Consider the following 21,792-nt stretch of genomic DNA (forward strand, 5'->3'; position numbering starts at 1 on the left):
CAGGCAATGTCCAGTAACAGGCAATCTTATCAGTAAGGATTTACATGACTGTCTGGTGGGGAAGTTGCTTCAGCCATCATTGTCTCCACTAAACAGTTGGTGCAGCTCTGACCTTTGCCAGGGCTCAAGGGTCACCAGCATCCCAGGCTTCTTGTCCACACTTCTCTGCTAGTGAAGACAATAAGTAGGTGGTTTCCCACAGAGACTTTACCAAGGTTTTTCTTTTATTTTAAAAAATGCAGTTATTGGTGTGCGTGAGAGAAACATCAATTTGTTGTTCTACTCATTTATGCATTCATTGGTTGGTTCTTGCATGTGCTCTGACCTGGCATCGAACCCACAACCTTAGCATATCAGGACAAAGGTCTAACCAACTGAGTTCCCTGGCCAGGGCACCCCCAAGGTTTTGTAACAGGGGATGGGGAGGGGGGGAGGGTGGTGGAGGTGGAACTCGATCTAACCATAAGCATGAGAAAAAGGAAAGTGCATTCCCAACTTGGGATCTAAGTTCTTTCCCTGCTCCTCTATGACTGAGCCTTTGCTTGATGCTTTGACACATTGCCTACCTGCCCAACAACTTCTTGTGGCTGGGGTTCTGCCTTCCTCTCTCATGCGGTACTGCCCAAGTCCTGCTCTTTGGCCTCAGATCTGTGGCTGGATCTTCCAGCCTGGATAGCACCTGCGCTCTCTCCATGTTTATCTTCCCCGTGGGAGCAGGAGTGTCTCTGGTTGCCTACTGTGCTCCCGAGGGGTCCCCTGTCTCCCTGGGCTTCCTCCCGCCAACCACCTCTGGGCTCCTCGCAGGCCTTGCCTGGGCCCAGCGGGTCCATCAGTCTGGCCTTCCACCGCTGACCAAGCCCCAGGCTCTCCCGGTCAGGAAACGCCCCTAGATGACGTCACCCAAGGAGTTCCGGGGGCGGCACGACGCTGACCACGCCCCCGAGGCCGAAGCCCAGCCCCTCACCTGGTTTCCCCGCCCCTTTTCCGGTGCGTCGTGACGTAGACGTGGGTCACGCAACCTTGGCGCCTGCTCCCGGAAGCAAAAAGCGCAGGGCGGAGAAGAGGGCGGAAAGAAGGGCGGGCGTCGGGGCGGACGGCGGGGCGGGGCGGGGCATGGTAACGGCCTGCAAGCCCAGAGGGCCGGGCCGCAGAGGCGGGGAAACCGGTGTCCGCTGCCGCCGCCGCTCCAGCCCGCTCCGCGCCGCCCCCGCCGCGGCCATGATGATCCACGGCTTCCAGAGCAGCCACCGGGACTTCTCCTTTGGGCCCTGGACGCTGACGGCCACCAAGACCCACATCATGAAGTCGGCGGATGTGGAGAAGTGAGGTTCCGGGCCCGGAGCGGGGCGCGGGGCGCGGGGCGCGGGTCGGGGGTCGGGGGTCGGGAGCCGAGGGCTGGGCTGGGCTGGGCGAGAGCAGGGCGGCCCCGCGCAGCCCCCACCTTCCCCGGGGCGGAGGCCAGGCCCCTGACTGGCAGCCTCGGTCCATGTTCGCATCGCCCCTCCGCCCCTCGGTGAGGTTCGCCTGCGTGAATCTGTCGCTCGACCGGGTCTGAGTGGCGCCTGGCTGTTTCGGAGGATCTCTGCCCCCACCTGCCCCAGGTCTCTGCCCCGTCACCTTTGCATCTTTCCTTCCTGAGGGGTCCTGACCTGTTTCCTTGGCGTCAGTGACGGGGAGGACATGCTTGCTTGGTTTTTAGCACGTCAGGGCAGGCGCTGGAGATGCGGAAGGTGGGAAAGCCGGCCTCTGCCTTAGCGATGCAGGGTCTCCGGAGGCAGACGGCGATGCCCGGCGCGAGTAACTGGCTCAGAGGCGCGCGGGGTTTGGAGCTCCTGTCGGCGGACGGGGCATCCGGGAGGCTGGGATGCCTGCACCGAACCTCGATCACGGCGGTGGGATGAGGCGCGGTGGGGGCTCCTGGAAAGCAGGGGTCCCAGCGGTGAGCACCGGCGCTGCCTGCGCTGAATCTTTTTTTTTTTTTTTTTTTTTTTTTTATATATTTTATTGATTTTGTACAAAGAGGAAGGGAGAGAGATAGAGAGTTAGAAACATCGATGAGAGAGAGTCACCGATCAGCTGCCTCCTGCACACCCCCCACCGGGGATATGCCCGCAACCAAGGTACATGCCCCTGACCGGAATCGAACCCGGGCCCTTCAGTCCCCAAGCCGACGCTCTATCCATTGAGCCAAACCGGTCTCAGCCTGCGCTGAATCTTGACCAAGCGCAGGTCTGAGAAGAGCCCTGAGTTGCTGGGAGAACCACTTCTGTGTGGTCGGAGCTTGGAGGTCCAGAGGGGCCGGAGTGAGAAGGGGAGCCGGCGCTGGCGGTGCAGACATCACCGAGACAGCTTTTAGGGTACAGGTTAAAGAGATGAATTTTATCGGACCACCACAGGGATCATACAAAGGAGCGACATCATCAGCTGTAGACTCTGAAACAGGGATTTTCAACCAGGGTGCCGCAAGAATTTTTAGAACATGTAATACCTGACTTTTTAGATTGTCAAATAAAAAAAATGACAGCCACCAACACACAGCCCTGCGGTGTGACTGAATCCTTTCTCTCTAAAAATCAGTAAAAAACAAAAGGCTTGTTTGGGAATCATCACCTTGTAATTGAGCCTTGGGAGTGAGTGAAAACCATCTTCTAGGAGAGAAGGAAAAGGTCATGATATGGAACCCTAGGGAGCACTGGCCTTTTAAGATTGAAGTAGAGAGAAGTGAGGAGGAGGGGCAGGGAAGAGAGGGAGTCTTAAAAGAATATTTAGCTGTCTAGTTATAAATAAATACATTAATAAAGTAATATTCTTGCAGATTCACTAAGAAAAATAAAGAAAATGCAGAAAAGAAAGGGAAAAATAATTCCCTTCTTTCCACCGTACATTGATTTACTATCAGGGTTTTCATCTCCTTATCACCTTCTCTGTTACTATCTCACCATAGAGATAAACTTGTGCATGTATAAAGCAGTCAGCTTCCAGTGGTGTTTACCCTGTAATTTACTTCCAGACTCCAAGAGGGGCTGGATGCATGGTGAATTTTAAAGGCATTCAAATCCCAGGTCTTTAATCTCCTTATTTGTTATTTCTAAAATAGATCTGCCAGAGTATACTACGTAGTCCTTGCTATGACAAAAGAAAGGCTAGACCTTCACCCAGTCTAAATTTTCTGTGATGTATCACCCAGGGCGTTAAAACCTCCAGGGTGCTAAATAAATGGATTAGGGGAAGTGTTGGATTAAGGACGCTTTCTTTAATGATTTAAGACATATAAAATCCCATAGAGGCTTCCTGCCTTCCTGCCTTCCTAATGGTAATACCTATTTGTTAAGAGTGAAGCTTGGCCTTAGAAATGGCATTAGCCAAGACTGGTTTGGCTCAATGGATAGAGCGTTGGCTTGGGGACTAAAAGGTCCTAGGTTCGATTCCCGTCAAGGGCATGTACCTTGGTTGCGAACATATCTCCAGTAAGGGGTGTGCAAGAGGCAGCTGATCATGTCTCTCATTGATGTTTCTAACTATCTCTCTCCCTTCCTCTCTGTACAAAATCAATAAAATATATATTTAAAAAAAATGGCATTAAACCCAGTGTGTGTTGCTCAGTGGTTGAGTGTCGACCTATGACCCGGAGGTCATATTTGGATTCTTGGTTGGGGCATTTGCCTGAGTTTCAGATTCAGTTCCCCAATAGGGGGCGTGCAGGAGGCAGCCGATCAATAATTCTCCTTATGTTTCTCCTCCTCTCTCTGAAATCAATACAAATAAATTTTTTTTAAAAGAGAAAAAAATAGTGTTAAGATACTATGTTTGGCCAGTGGTTAAGATAGTCTAAATTTAGAACATTTGAGACAGTGTAAGTTAGTGACAGTGATTCTTTTACGTATGTGCCTGGAATATGTCATAGGACTAGTAGGGGTGTACACACTCAATCGAACTTGGGTATCTTATAAGAATCTTAAATGTGATGATCTCTGATAAACAAGAAAAAGTTAAATAATATTTTCTGTTTTCGGTTTAAGAACACAGAAAAGTCTATAATACATTTTGAAAAATTTCCATAAAATAATTTGGTACATAGAGCACATGTGTCAAACACAAGGCCCGCGGGCCAAATCCGTCCCGCCAGGCCTTGCAATGTGGCCCGCACCGCGCTGTCATCACTGCACTCCGCTGCGTTTCCATCACAATGACAGTTTATGACTGTTCAGTAAACCATTTGGCCCGCGATTTAGGCTGGATTTTAGATTTTGGCCCCTTCTCTGATTGAGTTCGACACCCCTAACATAGAGTAACTGGAAAATTCACTTCCATGGAACCTCTGCTTTCAGGTTACAAGGATCAGAGACCCAAGCTGCCTTAAATGATGGGAATTTAATAGTAAGTGAGGAGAAAATTAAACACAGGAATTGTCTCAGGAAATAGCAGCAGTTCTTGTGGCCTCCAGCAATAAAGTGCACAAGATTCATGCACTGGGGAGTCAGGGGGTCCCTCAGCCCGGCCTGCGCCCTCTCACAGGCCGGAACCCCTGGGGGGATCGGGCCTAAGCCAGCAGTCGGACATCCCTCTTGCAGTCCGGGGCTCTTGCAGTCTGGGACCCTCCTTACTGCCCACCTGCTGTGGAGGTGGGAGAGGTTCCCGGTACCACCACTGTGCTCGCCAGTCATGAGCCTGGCTCACTGCTCCTTAACACTGCCTCCTGCATTGAGCATCTGACCTCTGGTGGTCAGTGTGCACCATAGCGACCAGTTGCTCTGCCATTCGACTATATGCACATTAGGCTTTTATTATATAGGATTTCTCCATCTCTGCTTTCTTCTCTCTGCTTCCCTTGCTGTTATTTAACTTTTTCACCCTCTCCACCTCAGGCTGCTCTTTTCTGTCACCTCTCTTGATCTGTGCTTCCTTTGGCTGTCATTCAGACTTATGAAAAGAGAGGTCAGAGTATACTTCTTGGCCATGATTCAATTCAGCAAGAATTCTCCGGCTAAAATTGAAGGGCTCCTGCCAGCCCATAGATAATTGCTTTTGGTTGAGAAGCCAAACTTGCATCTCTAAATTGAAAGTCCTGGTTTTGACTGAGGTGATGGGTCATTTGACCATTGTGTTACAATGAGGTGATGGGTCATGGGCATGGTGATTTATATACTGTATTTAGCTGCTTTTTTCAGAAGTGAGTAGCTTCCACTTAAAAACCTTTATAAACTCAACTTTCTTAAGGGGTAAGGGGTCTGGTGCACCACTGAGGCCCCAGTTAAGGGGCAGCCTCTACTCAGCTTCAGCCTGTCAGTGCTGTGTGGATTGCCAGGCCTAATACTGCCAGTCGTGGTGGTGGTGGTGGTGGTGGTGGGGGTGGTGGTGGTGGTGGTCGTCGTCGTCGTCGTCGTCTTCTTCTTTTTCTTCTGTCAAAAAAAAAAAAAAAAAAAAGAAAAAAAGAAACCAGAAGTCCAGATTCCTCAAAAGACTCTCAATTTTTGTTGAAAACTATCTCTCAATCATTGTGTTGTGTTTTTTTAAAAATATGGAATGCTTCATGAATTTGCATATCATCCTTGCATAGCTCCTGCTATGCTAATCTCTGTTTTGTTCCAGTTTTGGTATATGTGCTCCGAGCACATCATTGTGGCAACTATTTCAGATATTGTTCAGGCAAATCAAAACACACCCGTGGATTAATAATTTGTGATCCTGGCTTCATAGTGTGTCAAATAAAACTTTCTTTTCTAATGAGATTGGCTAAATGAGGGGCAAGTATTTATTTATTTTAAGTATATATATTTTTATTTCAGAGAGGAAGGGAAAAGGAAAGAGAGAGAGAGAAATATCAATGATGAGAATCATTGATTGGCTGCCTCCTGCATGTCCCACACTGCAGATGGGGATTGAGCTTGCAACCCAGGCATGTGCCCTGACCAGGAATTGAACTGTGACCTCCTGGTTCATAGGTTGACTCTCCACCACTGAGCCATGCTGGCTGGGTGAGGCAGGGCAAGGCACAAGCATTTATAAAGCAGCTGGCATAATGGAGGAGGCCTGGTATTACTACTTCCTGGCTCTGTAATCGGTCATTAGGTACCTAAACTCGGTGTTTCTCAGCTCACAAGGTATTGATAGTTTTGAGGCTCAAATTCTATCTCAGAAACGATCTCTGACCATCTTACCAAAAATAGGCCCACCATTGCATTTCTTTATTTTTTATTATATATATTTTTTAATACATACTTAATTGATTTTTCACAGAGAGGAAGAGAGAGGGATAGTTAGAAACATCAATGAGAGAGAACCATCGATCAGCTGCTTCCTGCACCCCCCCCCCCCCGAGTGGAGACGTGTCCGCAACCACAGTACATGCCCTTGACTGGAATTGAACCTGGGACCCTTCAGTCCGCAGGCCAACACTCTATCCACTGAGCCAAACCGGTTTCGGCGCCTTCCTTTATTCTTTATGTCACTTAACAGTAGCCGATAATATATTATTTACTTACTTCTCTCTTTACTGTCTGTTTTGTAACCCATTAGTAAGTCTGCAGCCCTGGCCGGGTGGCTCAGTCAGTTGGAGCATGGTGCTGTGCACCACCAAGGTTTTGGATTCAGTTCCCAGTCAGGGCACATACCTAAGTTGTGGGATCTCTCTCCAGACGGGCACATACGGGAGACAACTGATGGATGTTTCTCTCTCTCTCTCTCTCTCTCTCTCTCTCTCTCTCTCTCTCTCTCTCTCTCTCTCTCTCTTTCTCTTTCTCTTTCTCTTTCTCTCTCTCTCCCGCCTTCCTGTCTCTAAAATATATTTAAAATCTCCCCTCAGGTGAAGGTTAAAAAAACAGATAGACATAGAGAGAATAGATGATTGAAGCACTTATAGGTTGTACAAAATATATCATGTTAATTAACTCAGTAATGTAGGGAAGAAAAGGAAACCAAAGTGTCAACAGCGATATGAAATAATCCTGCCCGCCCTCTGGTTGTGCGTAGGTTAGCTGATGAATTGCACATGCCATCCCTCCCCGAAATGATGTTTGGAGACAACATTTTAAAAATCCAGCATGGTTCTGTCTTGGAGATTGAGTTCAATGCTACACATGTTTTAAGATGTGTAAACAACTACCAAGGAATGCTTAAAGTGGCCTGCGCGGAGGAGTGGCAGGAGAGCAGGTGAGAGTCCGGCAGCTGTGGGTAAAACCGAGGAGAGAGCGGAAAGAAATATTCAGTCACGATATTAGAATGAGGGGCTAGGATTATTATTAAACTTTGTAATTGAATTATTCTAAAATTCATCTTTCTCTTATACAACATGGAGATTAGTTACCCCATCTCTCTTACATGCTTGTTGAGTTAATTGCATAACATTTGAGCTGAGCTCTGTGGAGTTTGTTTTGAGCGTTTAGTGTTCCTTAGTGAAGAGTACACGGTGTGCTTGAAGGTTCCTGTTTTTTAAGAAAAACGCTGTGATTTGCATTGAAAATTTGAGGATCTTTGAAATTAAGAAAAACTTATTTGATAGTCAAATCAGATGCTATGTACTTGGTGCCTGTTATGTACTGGGTACCTTGTAGGATACAAAGGATAAGGGCTTTAAAAAAAGGCCCTCATGCAGTGTAGAGGACTAACTGGAAAGACTACATAGCCTGTGACAAGTTAAACTGCAGTAAGTGTGCAGGAAGCAAAAAGGCCTGTGTTAGTGAATGCTGACAAGTGTATGGAGTAGGATGTTTTACATTGTGTGTGGAATGTAGTTTGGTGTGATAATGAATGCAGACGATCTGCATCACTAAATCTGGTCCTTCTCATTTGGTATTTGAGGTCGGAGGGTGAGCACTCCAAGGAAGTCATTAAACCATACGATTGGACCTTTACAACAGACTATAAGGGGACGTTACTGGGAGATGCCCTCAAGCTAAAGGTAACTGTTATTTTTTGCTTTTATGAGTCATCAATTATCTTGGATGGTCTTGGCATTAAAACTTCCTAGTAATGGCTTGTTTTTTACTATTTTCACCTGTTTATTTCTGTTGTGGGGGCTTCAGAACCAAACATGAGGGGATTCTGCTTATTGATTATCAGCAGGAAATAAAGTGGAGGGATTTTAATTACATGTGGTTTGATGCCTTAATGTTGTCACTGTGCTGCGCCAGCACATCGAAGGGTTCGGCGAGCCTGAGCCGGGGCGAGGAAGGATGGAGAAGTGATAGACAAAGAGGAAAGGCTGGGTCTAGGTGGACCTTCTGTGCCTGGCTGAGGCCGCAGAACAGATCCAAACAGCACAGCTGAGGCTTATTTTATGGCCAGGAACAAACAAGGTAATCTGCGATGTTCTTGTAAGTTTCAGTTGTTTTGGCAGCACTTGCTGCCCCCCCACAGCTCACTAGCTACCCAGGAAAGATCTGGGGAGCAGTTGCAAGATCAAGCTTAATTATGCTTAGAGGGCTGTGCCCTCCAAGCTGGGACTTGTTTGGGACTTTGCCAGCAGGTCATTCCGAGGCTTAACCCTATAACCGCTTCCTACAAGTCACTGTAGAGAGGTGTTCAGGCGTGTGCTTTAGACCAGTGGCTGCCAACCTTTCGGACCTCATGGACCGCCATAGTCCGCGCACCACCAGTTGGCAACCGCTGCTTTGGACAGACCTGCTGGCAGCAGCTCCCAGGTGTACAGTTGAATAGAGATGTGGGCAGATGGGACTTCTGTCCTGTGTACTATGTGTGAACTGGTATGATCTTAGGGGAGTTACTTAATCTCATCAGTAAATAGGTAAACAGAAATGTCTGCCTCACGGCAGAGTTTTGATACGAGGTCATCGATGGGAAAGCCCCCAACAGATTCGGAAGCTCCATGTGAATGTTAAATTGCTTCTTTATAAGCCCTGCGTAGGGTAGATTACTTCATGATAAATATACAAAGAAGGCGGAATAGGTAGGTCTCATATTGGGAGCTTTATCTGCTTATTATTTATTGGTTTTGTTTGCTTATTATTTATTTTTAAATCTTACAGTATGACTGAAATGAGGGAAATTTGGCTTAGTTTGCAGTTTCTAAATATCACACTTTGTTATAGAGAACAAAATGTATTTCACTGGAACTATTTTCATTAAAAGTAGTTACTGGAGCCCTAACTGGTTTGGCTCAGTAGATAGTGTCGGCCTGTGGACTCAAGGGTCCCAGGTTCAATTCCGATCAAGGGCATGTACCTTGTTTGTGGGCATATACCCAATAGGGAGTGTAAAGGAGGCAGCTAATTGATGTTTCTCTATCATCGATGTTTCTAACTATCTCTCTCCCTTCCTTCGTGTAAAAAAATCAATAAAATATATTTTTAAAGTAATTATTGGAGTCCCCATATCATATGTGGGGTTTTTTGTTTTTTGTTTTTTTAAAAATATATTTTATTGATTTTTCACAGAGAGGAAGGGAGAAGGATAGAGGGCTAGAAACATCGATGAGAGAGAATCATTGACCAGCTGCCTCCTGCACATGCCCTATGGGATGTGCCCGCAACCGGAATCCAACCTGGGACCTTTCAGTCTCTCCATTGAGCCAAACCGGTTTCGGCCATATGTGGGTGTTCAGGCAGAAATGTAAGGAGGGGGGCACCTATCTTTGTGGACATTGTTAGAATCTTAGGAAGCTGGAGTTCATGCCACTCCTATATTCCAAGCATTAACTATTTTATATTGCTTCCAAGACAAAAACACAGTTTTTGAGAACCCATGCATACATTCATTCATTCTTGAGCTCTTACTGTGTGCTGGGCAGTAATCCTAGGAGCCCTGGATACATGGGACAGACAAAAATCCCTCCTTTGCAGTCTCATGGGAAGCAAGGTTTGTCTGACTTTTATAATGCTTCAGAGGTTCACGTCTTCTCTCCTCACTCCTGATTGAAGAACTCTGTAAATTGGTGGTGGGTGGCGGAGCTCTGGCACATGGTTGCCAAGAGTGAGGAAATTTCGGGAACTTGTTTTAACTCGATGCAGTAAGGATGGTGATGCCTTCGGGCTGACTTAGGAAGAGCCTCCTGGAGGCTGTGGAGTGGCATTAGCTACTTTCCTGTGTCTCCGGCTCCTCAGAAAGATTTTAATGTGCTCCTTCGGGCATTTTTCTTTCAGGTTGTGCCTACGACAGATCATATAGATACAGAGAAATTGAAAGCCAGAGAGCAGATTAAGTTTTTTGAAGAAGTTCTCCTGTTTGAGGATGAACTTCATGATCATGGAGTGTCAAGCCTAAGTGTGAAAATTGTGAGTATTGTGATTTTTGTTTAAATTTCTTCTGTTTCTACTATTGGTCAAAACTATGACTCACTTTGAGTTGTACCGTCTTAATATGATATCATGTAAAGTTTCATTTGAGTCTAGAGTATATCTTACTAATTATCTGTTATAAAATTCACAAAATCTTAATATATTGTTAAGACTTTAGCAAAGCATTTTTTTAAAGACCTGCCTGGTCACTTTGTACTTTGTTTGCTTATTATGTAATTTGAATGAAAATTATGACTTAATTTTCATAGTTTGAATTAAAAACAATGTGGAGAGACTGAGCAGACAGCAAGGTGGATACTATTTAAGGAAGTGACCGTGTGTCAGGACTCAGTGCCCCATAAACTATACTTCAGTTTCTAGCATCCACGTGAAAACCGGAGTGACAAGTATCGGTTCCTTTGGAGGATGGACTGCTTCCATTACCAGTGCTGTTGGTGAAACATATACGTAAAAAGAAAACAGACAGGCCACCGCAGCAGTTACTCATATTTGTTTACTATTAGGTTGTAATTGGTTTCTTAACATTTTCCAGAAAAACCACAACTTTTTATTAAATGCCTTATCCTTTAACACCTAGCTAAAATGTCACTCCTCTATGAGGTCCTCCACAGCAGAGTGAAATATCCCTGGTCCATACTCCAAAATACATTATTTTTAACACCCCCATTATAGCACTTATCATAAGGTCTGTCAAAGATGGGCCCAGCATCAAACATTGTTCTCGAAGCACAGTGATAGTGAGTTTTGTGGCTTAAACAATAATTGATATATATAAAAGCCTAAGTGACCATTAGGACTGGACCATCGGCTGGTAGCTATGACACGCACTGACCACCAGGGGACAGATGCTCAATGCAGGAGCTACTGCCTGGTGGTCAGTGCACTCCCACAGCTAGTCTCTCACCGCCAGCCAACCTCTCTCGGTCTCCCTCCATTCCCTGAAGCCAGCTGGCTCCAATGGGCCTTCATTGCTGACCAAGCCGAGAGACCATACCCGTGCACGAATTCATGCATCAGGCTTCTAGTTAAGAATGAAAACAATAAATCAAAAGCAGCAGTAAATTTATTTTAAAATTAAGATTTCTGTAGAATCCTAGGATTTTGGAATTGTGATGAATTTTTACAGAATCATTTAGTGTAGCCTCTGTATTTAGACTTCCCAAAAGACTAGTTTATCTAAGTTGGGGTAACTAATTAGTACTGCTTTCTTTGACCCAATATCTCTATATTTCTAGCATTACATCACTGTTTTCTGAGCACCCCACTCCCTGTTCACCCATCATTCTCCCCCAGTTTATCTTTGTCATTTAGATTTGTTCATGCTGACTCACTGAGTCATGTACCTTTCCATTTGTCTACCCACTCACAGAGCTGACGGTGTGGAATGTTCATTATGATGTGCATATCTGATTGGGCACTTGTAACCAAGTGGGTGGGTATGTCTGCGATGTATACAAGTGGGTAGGCATGTGGGGAGCACGTATGTTTGTGTGGGTGAAAGTGTTGGAGAGGGTGTGGGCATAAATGGAGCATGTGTGTACCAGAGTAAATAGTCTCAAACTGAACAAACTGAAGAGTAATCATCATTGTGAGACGTTTTTCTTCTCACTTACTGTACTTGGAGGTGATGAGTGTGGACCAATGACGTTCCCTTGTATGGAAGCAGAGACTAGCTGAGAAGCAGGGGCGTCTGGAGAATGCAGAGATGTGGTGCCCGAGAGTCGAGGGGAGGACATGTCCCATGGAGGAGGGCGCTGAGGACTCCGCAGTGCTGGTGCAGGGGCCCTGGTTAAAGTCATGGGGACTTTACAGAGAGAGCCTGAGGCCATTCCTTACGCCCCACTTTTAAGTTGGAGGAGGAGACCTGGGTGGTTCAGTGACTTGCTCTAAGTTACTGGTTTGCCATCTCATCAGACCCATCACTCCATTTTTTATTTATTTTTAACCAAGTACTATAAATACCTTCTCCTATTTACTACCCTGGAGTGAAATTCATAAAGTACTACTTTTCAGTAAATTAACAAAATGTCCTAATTATAAATTAAAAATAAATTGACTTGGAATAAAATGTGATGCATTTCACTAGGTAAGTGCATAGTATGACCACTAGGTGACATGATGAAGTTGCCAGGTGCTTATGTGCGCGTATTGAGTCACTGTGGGTGTGACAGTTACAGATGTAGGCCGACAGAAATGCTGGCAGTCAGTGACTCAGATGACAGGTTGGCATTCCAATGATGCATTTTTCAAAGTAGTGAAATAACAAAATTCCAAACAAAACGCAGTATAATCTCTCTTGATTTAAAAGGCCAATGCCTTTATGAATAATTGAGTGGGTTTTTATTTATATGTAAAATGGAATTAGGTTCTGAGGTTAGATAGATGCCAGGTGAGAGATGTGGAAGTCTGTGGGGTGCAGGGTTGGACTTTGTTGGATAGGGTCGTCCTGTGCACTACAGAACAGCGACCGTCTCTGGTCCTTAACTCCTGAATGTTGGTGCCGATTGCTCATCACTGTTGCTCACGACAGCATTCCAGACGCTCTTAGGAGAGAGCCACTCTCTTAAAATACCACACGTGGATTGTGGTAGGATTGGGACTAGAACACAGGCCCCTAATTCCTGGTCTCTGCATTGTGCCGTGTAGAAATGGTGCTTTAGTCTGCTTCCCTGTTGTGTCAGGTGACTGTTTACTAATTATGGATTGGAGGGAATGTTGTAAGTCATTCTTTCCCATACATTTGAACTAGCACTCTGCTGGGTAATGATGTGTTTTTAGATCGACTTGTTGCATATTGTATTCAGTGCTGCCTCTGTGTTCCTGTGTCTTCCTTTGGTCCCTTGCTGCTTAGCCCACCCCAGTGCATCTGACTCAGCCCTTTGTCCAGCAGCGAGCATCTGGCCTCTTCTGTTCAGCCCCCAGTTAATGGCCACCTGCTGTGTGCTGGCTCCTTTCCTAAGGGGCCTGCTGCTGAAGGAGGCCAGTATTCCCACCACTGAGGAACATATAGTTAAATAGAGGCTTTATGCAAGTAAACACATAAATGGATGTAGTTATTGACCTGTTCATTCGTAGTGAGTATGCGAGAGGGAATAACAGGGAAATCTGTGATGACAGGCAGTGCAGGAAAGGCCCCATTGTAAAGTCACCACGTTTGCATTGAGCTCTGGAGGACTAGAAGTGCTGGCCAGAACACTCCAGGTCAGGGAACAGGATGTGGAGAGGTCAAGGGCAGGAAAGAGCTTGGCCTGTGGCTGGGTACTCTTAGGCAGTTAAGCCACTATCATCATGGGGTTATCTTATTATTCCTTATTCTTGGTTAATGTTGCCCTGTGCTTATATCCCCGCCAGCCCTGGTCTCTGCTCAGGGCTACAAAGTTTCAATTATAGAAGATAGATAAATCTCAGAGACCTGCTGCCAGGTGGGCTTGGCCTCTGCTCAAGGAGGTGCTGAAAAAAAAGGAAGAGCTGGGAGCCTGGGTCGCCAGGGGGCGTGGCCAGCCTGATACTGGTCCTCAGCCCCTTACCCAGGCTGGCCACGCCCCCATGGGGTGAGGCTCCCTGCTGGGGGGCTTGGCCAGCCTGCAAACAGCCATCAGCCCTCACCAAGGCTGGTCAGGCACCCCAGTGGGGACCTCCAGCCTGAAAGGGGTGTGGCCAGCCTGAAAATGGCCTTCAGCCCTCACCTAGGATGACCAGGCACCACAGTAGGACCTTCCACCATGACGGGGCTGAGGCCAGCCTGAAAACAGCCCTCAGCCCCTCACCCAGGCTGGCACGCCCCCCTCCCCCCAGAGAGGCTCAAACCACCACAGGCCCCTTGCCCAGGCCACCCCACACCCCAAGGGAACCCCCACCCTGATCTGGGACACCCTTCAGGGCAAAGCAGCCAGCCCCCACCCGTGCTCCAGCCCTCTATCTATTGTATACTAATAAAAGGGTAATATGCTTCCGGATGTTCTTCTGGACAAAGCTTTGGTGGCAGGGTCGAGGTAGAGGGAGTTAGAGGCCAGAGGGGAGGGCAGTTGTGAGTGATCAGGCTGGTGGGGGACGGGGCCTTTGGAGGTAAGTAGACCAGCAGGGGTCCTGTTGGGGGCAAGCAGGACATCAGTGGGGGTCAGTTGGAGATGATCAGGACAGTGGGAGAGGGGGGGCAGTTGGAGGCGAGCAGTTGGGGGGCAGTTGGAGGCGATTAGCAGTATCTAATCGGCTCTGAGCATTCCTGTTCAGTTCTCGAGTCTTTATTTTATATAAAGTGAGTAAAAGGCAGCAGCAACAAAGAACTAGGTTCTTTCATTTTGGTATTATTGGTGTCACCATTTACTGTAAGTACTACCATTTTTTATTTTTTTTTAATATATTTTATTGTTGTTGTTTTTTTGTTTTTTTTTAAAGAGAGGAAGGGAGCCGGGACCGGTTTAGCTCTATCGGTTTAGCTCAATGGATAGAGCGTCGGCTTGGGGACTGAAGGGACCCAGGTTCGATTCCGGTCAAGGGCATGTACCTTGGTTGAGGGCATATCCCCAGTAGGGGCTGTGCAAGAGGCAACTGATCGATGACTCTCTCTCATCGATGTTTCTAACTCTCTATCTCTCTCCCTTCCTCTCTGTACAAAATCAATAAAATATATATTTAAAAAAAAAATAGAGGAAGGGAAAAGGATAGAGAATTAGGAACATCGATGAGAGAGAAACATCGATCAACTGCCTCCTACATACCCTCTACTGGGGATATGCCCGCAACCAAGGTGCATGCTCTTGACTGGATTTGAACCTGAGATACTTCTGTGCTCAGGCTGGAATCCTAACCACTGGGTGCACTGGCCAGCGCTGTGTTGTCTTTTTAAGATAAATAACTTTTGACTTAGAAAAAATATATTTCTATTCTACAAAACTGAAACCAGGATGTTAAATAATATACACAAGTTTTGGGGCCTTAGTTAGTTCTAGGACAAAGAATCTCTAGTTCAGAGATTCCTATATAATGCTAATTCAGCCCTCCTCCCATGCTTTAACAAATTCATTTTCTTTTAGCACAGTAACAATATTTAATTTTAATTGAAATATTCATGCACTTTTTTTTTCTTTCAGAGAGTCATGCCTTCCAGCTTTTTCCTGCTATTGCGGTTTTTCTTGAGAATTGATGGGGTACTTATCAGAATGAATGACACGAGACTCTACCATGAGGTATCTAATCTCATTTGATGAATGTACTAACTGATATTAGGTCTGTTTGTGTTGTTTCATGTCTGTGTGAGAATTTGAATTGAACAGTGCTTTATATTCTACCAGAGGCCCGGTGCACAAAATTTGTGCACAGGGTGTGTGTGTCCCTCAGGCCAGCCTGCACCCTCTCCAATCTGGGACCCTTCAAGGGCAGTCGGACATTCCTCTCATAGGACTGCTGGCTCCCAACCGTTTGCCTGCCTGCTGGCCCAATTGCCCCTAACTGCCCTCCCCCGCCATCCTGGTCACCCATAAATGCCTTCCCTGCAGGCCTGGTCACCCTTACTGCCCTCCCCTGCCGACCTGGTCATCCCTAACTGCTCTCCCCCTGATGGCCCCCAACTGCCCTCCCCTGCAGATCTGGTTCCCTGCAACTGCCCTCCCCTGCAGGCCTGGTTGCTCCCAACTACCCTCCCCTGCAGGCGTGGTCCCCCCCAATTGCCCTCCCCTGCTGGCCCGGTCCTCCTCAACTGTCCTCCCCTGCAGGCTTGGTTGCCACCAACTGCTCTCCCCTGCCAACCATCTTGTGTCCTCATGGAGGTGGCCATCTTGTGTGTTGGAGTGATGGTCAATTTGCATATCATCTCTTTATTTAATAGGATGGCATGCTTCATATTCACTGTTGACTGTGATTACTGAAACACTCCGTCTTTTCTAAAAGTTCTGGCAACTGAAACTTTATTCTACAAGACACTCCCTACTGTGGTCTGATGCTTCTTAAAAAATTGTGTTTGTACTTCATCTGTGTTTAAGAAAACTGTCCTTTAACTTTTACCTTTGTTTATAGTATGTATTGTTTACATCAGCTTTCGCCAACCAGTGGTCGTGGGCCTCTGGTGGTCTGTGAGGTCCAAAAGGTTGGCAACTACTGGTTTACATAATGTCCTAATATTGGAAAGTTCTTCTAAAGTTTGAAAGCTTGTGCTCCAGCAAAAGGAACTGTTAACAAGGTTTATAAACAATAATGATGAAGTGTTTTTTAAAAGGACGGGGTGGGGGGTCTTAAATGGAGCTATGAAAACTTTTCCAGTAGCTTCGTCATGGCATGCCCTTTGTGAATGAATTTTTAACTGCAGATTTGTGGGGTGATGAGTTAGAGACGAGACTGCAGTATCAGTTAGGGCGTTGGGTAATGGTTAGCTCTCCTAACAACCCAAAGAAACATGGGCTGTGTGATCTCTGTCTCACGTCAACCACATGGGACAGCTAATGGGGCAGAGCTGGGATCTAGCCCATAGAATGGGATTGGATTGGTCGTTTCCCAAATCCTGCACTAGGGAAGGTTTTTTCCCCTTGAAATAATATGGTGGCTGTGATGACCTTTTTCTTTTTAAAAGTGGAAACAAAATACTAAAAATAGGCTGTATTTTTTTCCTTCAGAAAGGATGAAGTCAATCTAAATTTAAAAATCATATGTTTTAACTCAACAATATTGAGTTTTTATGGAATTACCCTAAAAAAGATTCAATATACAATAACCCACAAATATGAATCAATGTGTATATAGCAATTTTTTTTAATAAACATAAATATTTTATTTACAGAGAGGAAGGGAGAGAGAGAGCTAGAAACGTTGATGAGAGAGAAACATCAACCAACTGCCTCTTACACACCCCCTACCGGGGATGTGCCCGCAACCAAGGTACATGCCTTTGACCGGAATCGAACCTGGGACCTTTCAGTCCACAGACTGATGCTCTAGCACTGAGCCAAACCAGTTTCAGCAGCAATGATGTTTGTAATTCAAACAGGAGGGGAGGAGGACACTTACTGCCTATTGAATGGACATTGATTAGATTTTTTACTTTATATCCATATAATAGAAAAATATGTAGTCATTAAAATTAATGCCAGAGAGTTATATTTAACTGCTTTGGAAAGATAAAATTACTGGGTTAATTATCTTAAAATCTTACATAAGATTTTGTGTAGAGATTTCTAAACGTTAAGAATAGTTATCTAGGAGAATCCAAGATGGCTGCACAGGTAAACACCTAGCCGCAGCTGCACACAACAATTTCAATAAAATACAACTAAAATATAAAATGGACATTACCCAGAACTACAGGAAAGTCGACTGATTGGAAATTCTACAATAAGAAGCAAGGAGAAAGCCAGAAGGAAGAGCGGAGGAGCGGTAAAAGCCTAAGGTACAGAGACATGCGATGCGCGCGGAGAGGACGGAGCCAGAGAGGAGGGAGGCTGAGTGCCTGGCTGGCGTTCCCTAGTGGGAAGGAGATAAAAGCTCTGACTGTGCTGGACCCCAGTTCCTACTGCTCTGAACCCCAGTTCTAGGCAAGACCCCAGGGACCCAGGCTCATCCATAGGGGGCTGGGCTGTAAGGCAGAACCCCCGGGGAGCGGCGAAAGGAGGTCCCGGAGGCGTGTGCGCAGAGAAGGGACGGTTGGCTGTGCCATGGGATTGCCCTGGCGGGAAGGAGGCAAAAGCTCTGGACTGCTCTGAACGCCACCTCCAACCCCACTTCCAACTGAACTGAACCCCAGTTCCAGGCTCATTGGGGGAGAGCCTAGACTAGGGATGTCGAACTCAATCAGAGAAGGGGCCAAAATCTAAAATCCAGCCTAAATCGCGGGCCGAATGGTTTACTGAACAGTCATAAACTGTCATTGTGATGGAAACACAGCGGAGTGCAGTGATGACAGCGCGGTGCAGGCCACATTGCAAGGCCTGGCGGGACGGATTTGGCCCGCGGGCCTTGTGTTTGACACATGTGGCCTAGACTGTTTGGTAGCAGGCGAAAAGCGAGGGCACCTTTCTCTCAGAGGTTCTTGCAAGGAGTACTGAAAGACCCTGAGGATTACTGAGACCCAGGAACCCCATAGGGCGGGGCTGACAGAAGCCAGGCTATAGGCTCTACCCTGAAACCCCGCCCCATCAGGAAAGTTGCGAAAATGCCAAGACAACGAAATATATCACAAATGAAATAAATGGAGGACAAAAAGCGACTGGATATAGAGTTCAAATCTACACTTATAAGGTTTTTCAAGAATTTCCTAAAAAGGTCGATAAGACCTATGAGGATATGAAAAGGGATCAACTAGAATTAATAAGGAATCAACAAGAAATGATAGGGATCAACAAGAAATAAAGAATACATTATCTGAAATAAAGAATATTATACAGAGTCATAAAAACGGAATGGAAGATCGCAAGAATCAAGTCAAAGATTTGGAACATAAAGAGCCAGAAGACACTCCTCCACAGAAGCAAGAAGGCAAGAGAATCCAGAAAATTGAAGATAATGTAAGAAAACTCTGGGACAACTTCAAGTGAACCAACATCAGAATTATGGGGGTCCTAGAAGATGAGAGAGAGCAAGATATTGAAAACATACTGAAAGAAATAGTGACAGAAAACTTCCCCCTCTGGTGAAAGAATTAGACTTACAAGTCCAGGAAGTGCACAGAACTCTAAACAAAAGGAATCCAAAGAGGACCACACCAAGACAAATCATAATTAAAATTCCAAGAGCAAAAGACAGAGAATATTAAAAGCAGCAAGAGCAAAGCAGATAGTTACCTATAAAGGAGCACCTATACGATTGTCAGCTGATTTCTCAACAGAAACCATGCAGGCCAGACGGGAATGGCAAGAAATATTCAAGGTGATGAATAATAAGAACCTACAGCCAAAGATAATCTACTCAGCAAAGCTATCACTCAGAATCGAAGGCCAGATCAAGAGCTTCACTCATAAAAAAAAAAAGCTAAAGGAGTTCATCACCACCAAACCAGAATTATATGAATTGCTGAAGGGGGTTCTTTCGGGAGAGAAAGTAAATAAGATAAAAATTATGAACAACAAACTATCAACAAGTGAATCTAAAAACCAAGGAAATTAAAAAAAAAATCTGATGAACAATATTAACTGGTGAATATAATAGAATCAGAGGTATGGAAGGGGAGTGAACTGACGATTCTTGGGGAAAAGGGGAGAGGGGGATGTAAGAAGAGACTGAACATAAACTGTGCACCTATGGATGAGGACAATGGGGAGTGGGGAAAGGGCAGAGGGTGGGGTGGGAACCTGGTGGAGGGGAGCAATGGAGTGGGGGGGGCAGGGGGAGAGAAAGGAACATTTGTAATATGAACTATAAAAATTTATTTAAAAAAAAGAATAGTTATCTATAGGAACTGTGATGCTGATGATTTATACTTTATATACTTTGTTATTAGATTGTTTTACATGAACACTAATCTGTCTTTATTGATATGAAAGACTGAAACCTTATGGAGTTTAATCTTGTGGTTTTCTTTTATTGAAAAGTACCTCTGAAAACAAATTATGATAAATTGCTGCTTTCAAACCTAACTTTAAAAAACTTAAAACTTTTCTGTTGATTGGTGAGAGAGAGAGAGATCTCGATTTGTTGTTCCACTTATTTATGCATTCATTGTTGATTCTTCTTTTTCTTTTTTTTTTCTTTTTAAAATTTTTATTGAATTAATTGGGGGTGACATTGGTTAATAAAATTATATAGGTTTCTAGTGTACAGTTCTATAATACATATCTGTATGTTGTATTGTGTGTTCACTACAAGTCTCCTTCCATGACCATTAATATCTTCTTTATCCTCTTTTACCTGCTCCCATCCTCCTTTCTCTCTGGTAATCACATTGGTTGATTCTTGTAAGTGCCCTGGCTGGAGTAGTTTTCCCCCTGGAACATAAAAGTAGCTGCAGTTATGTAGGTGAAGATAATATTGTGACAGGAAAATCTCTTGCGTATCTCACTCACATACATATTTACTGTTAAGGTAAAACCTTGCTTGTGTTTCTCTTACATGGTAATTATTAAATCTGCTTGTATTTTTGTATCTGATGTTACTATGATTTATAGGGATTGGAATTAACAATTCAGAATTCTTGGTGAGCGTTAAATAGCAGTTCTTTCGTCATACCACCATCACAACCTATACTAAAATGTAAGCATTTTGTTTAATAGAAAGGATTATAAAGTAAATAAAAGTAAACTTGTTACAACTTTTTTTATTTTTAAACCTAGGCCGACAAGACCTACATGATACGAGAATATACGTCTCGAGAGAGCAGAATTGCAAATTTAATGGTATGGCATTCTAATATCGTACAGTTTTCAAATGTGGAATTTTTTTCTTTTCAGATACATAATCCCCCACCCCCTACCCCACTCAACCAACCAGATCTATTCATTTACCCAAAGGGCTCAATAGGGTTATATCCTGCTCGATATAACTGAGTTTACCTCAAATACAGGAACAGTTAGAGTTGCTGGGTACTATAGCCATCGTCCAATCTGATTTCCACATTTCATTCTGGAAAAGCTGAGATCCAGAGGTGGGAATTCCCTGGAGTCACACCTCTGGCTGGTTGGCACCACCTGGGTGTTCTTTCCACATGCCACCCCGTGATGTCTTCCTACCCAGCTTCCTTTCCCCTCAAGCGTGGTAATTTCACACCATGACTTGTTCTTTTTGGCATAATTTCTCTCTGCTTTTGCTCTCCTGGGAATTGGAAGGGCCTTCCTTGGGATGTACAATTCTAAATAAGTCGCTTAAAACATGACACCTTCCTGCAGACTGGACATTCTCTTTTCACCCTTTGTGAGTCACTCTGTCTGGGCCCAGCGTGCACACTGGGCTCCCGGTACAGCAGCACAGAGAAGGGGACTGGGCCAAGTGGTCCTACATTCAAAGAGGAATTCAAAGGTTTCAGTGAAAGAAAAGAGGCATTGGATTCCTAGGACATTGATGGCAGCGTTGTAAACACCGTATCCCTGTGGTCCCTGCCATCACTAAGTAGCAGAGTCGAAGAGTCGGGAACAAAGATACCTGTTAGCACCAGGGACTGGGTGATGCTTCTTACCTACATTTATGTGCTTCACTTTACAACCGCATGCTTTATACCCAAGCCTTTCTAAAGAGTGTCAGCGCAGTAACCGAATCGTTGCTGATATAATTTATGTGTTTCCCAGCATGTCCCGCCTTCCCTCTTCACGGAACCTAATGAAATGTCACAGCATTTACCGATCAAGGAGACCGTCTGTGAGAAGCTACTATTTCCAGAAAGAATTGATCAGAACCCCTCAGACTCACAAGCAGATGAGCCTGTGGAATAGAATGTGACACATCAGATCCTCACCCTGGAATCCGATGGAGACCGTGGCTATGTGGATGTGGGTTTTTTATGAGAATTAATTGCCTTGTCTATGTGCAGATTTTCTGTAGACTTTAAAGGGGGAAAAAAAAGATTGTTGCAGTTAGATTCCACTCAACTACTGTTTATACTGCCTATCTTCAGGTTCATAGTCCAGAT

The 21,792-nt window shown here is 45.2% G+C and overlaps 1 protein-coding gene and 1 pseudogene across 4 annotated transcripts; one reads left to right on the forward strand and one right to left on the reverse strand.

Annotated features, from left to right (window-relative positions):
- Positions 1 to 1,007: 1,007 nt before the first annotated feature.
- Positions 1,008 to 21,714, forward strand: TIPRL (TOR signaling pathway regulator). 4 transcript variants are annotated; one of them, XM_036442347.1, is made up of 7 exons: positions 1,008 to 1,322; positions 6,970 to 7,149; positions 7,798 to 7,897; positions 10,098 to 10,229; positions 15,344 to 15,439; positions 20,504 to 20,566; positions 21,452 to 21,714. In XM_036442347.1, the coding sequence occupies exons 1-7, from the start codon at positions 1,114 to 1,116 to the stop codon at positions 21,593 to 21,595; spliced, it is 924 nt and encodes a 307-aa protein (XP_036298240.1). In that variant the 5' UTR covers positions 1,008 to 1,113; the 3' UTR covers positions 21,596 to 21,714. The 4 variants fall into 4 exon arrangements, 3 of the variants coding, with proteins under 3 accessions (XP_036298240.1, XP_036298242.1, XP_036298241.1); XR_006741901.1 differs by lacking the exons at positions 20,504 to 20,566; positions 21,452 to 21,714 and adding an exon at positions 16,079 to 16,970 and having other exon boundaries at positions 1,076 to 1,322; positions 15,344 to 15,539; XM_036442348.2 differs by lacking the exon at positions 6,970 to 7,149 and having other exon boundaries at positions 1,077 to 1,322.
- On the reverse strand, positions 5,513 to 5,613 carry LOC118721828 (annotated as a pseudogene).
- Positions 21,715 to 21,792: the final 78 nt, after the last annotated feature.

Source organism: Pipistrellus kuhlii, unplaced genomic scaffold, assembly GCF_014108245.1.
Source record: "Pipistrellus kuhlii isolate mPipKuh1 unplaced genomic scaffold, mPipKuh1.p scaffold_m20_p_18, whole genome shotgun sequence".
Taxonomy (NCBI): Eukaryota; Metazoa; Chordata; class Mammalia; order Chiroptera; family Vespertilionidae; genus Pipistrellus; species Pipistrellus kuhlii.

Excerpts from the sequence above, each read along its gene's own strand:
- TIPRL (XM_036442347.1), top strand. The coding sequence starts at position 1,114 with ATGGTAACGGCCTGCAAGCCCAGAGGGCCGGGCCGCAGAGGCGGGGAA. Across the intron at positions 7,898-10,097 it reads GAGATGCCCTCAAGCTAAAG|GTTGTGCCTACGACAGATCA; the intron begins GTAACTGTTATT and ends TTTTTCTTTCAG. Across the intron at positions 20,567-21,451 it reads GCAGAATTGCAAATTTAATG|CATGTCCCGCCTTCCCTCTT; the intron begins GTATGGCATTCT and ends TGTGTTTCCCAG.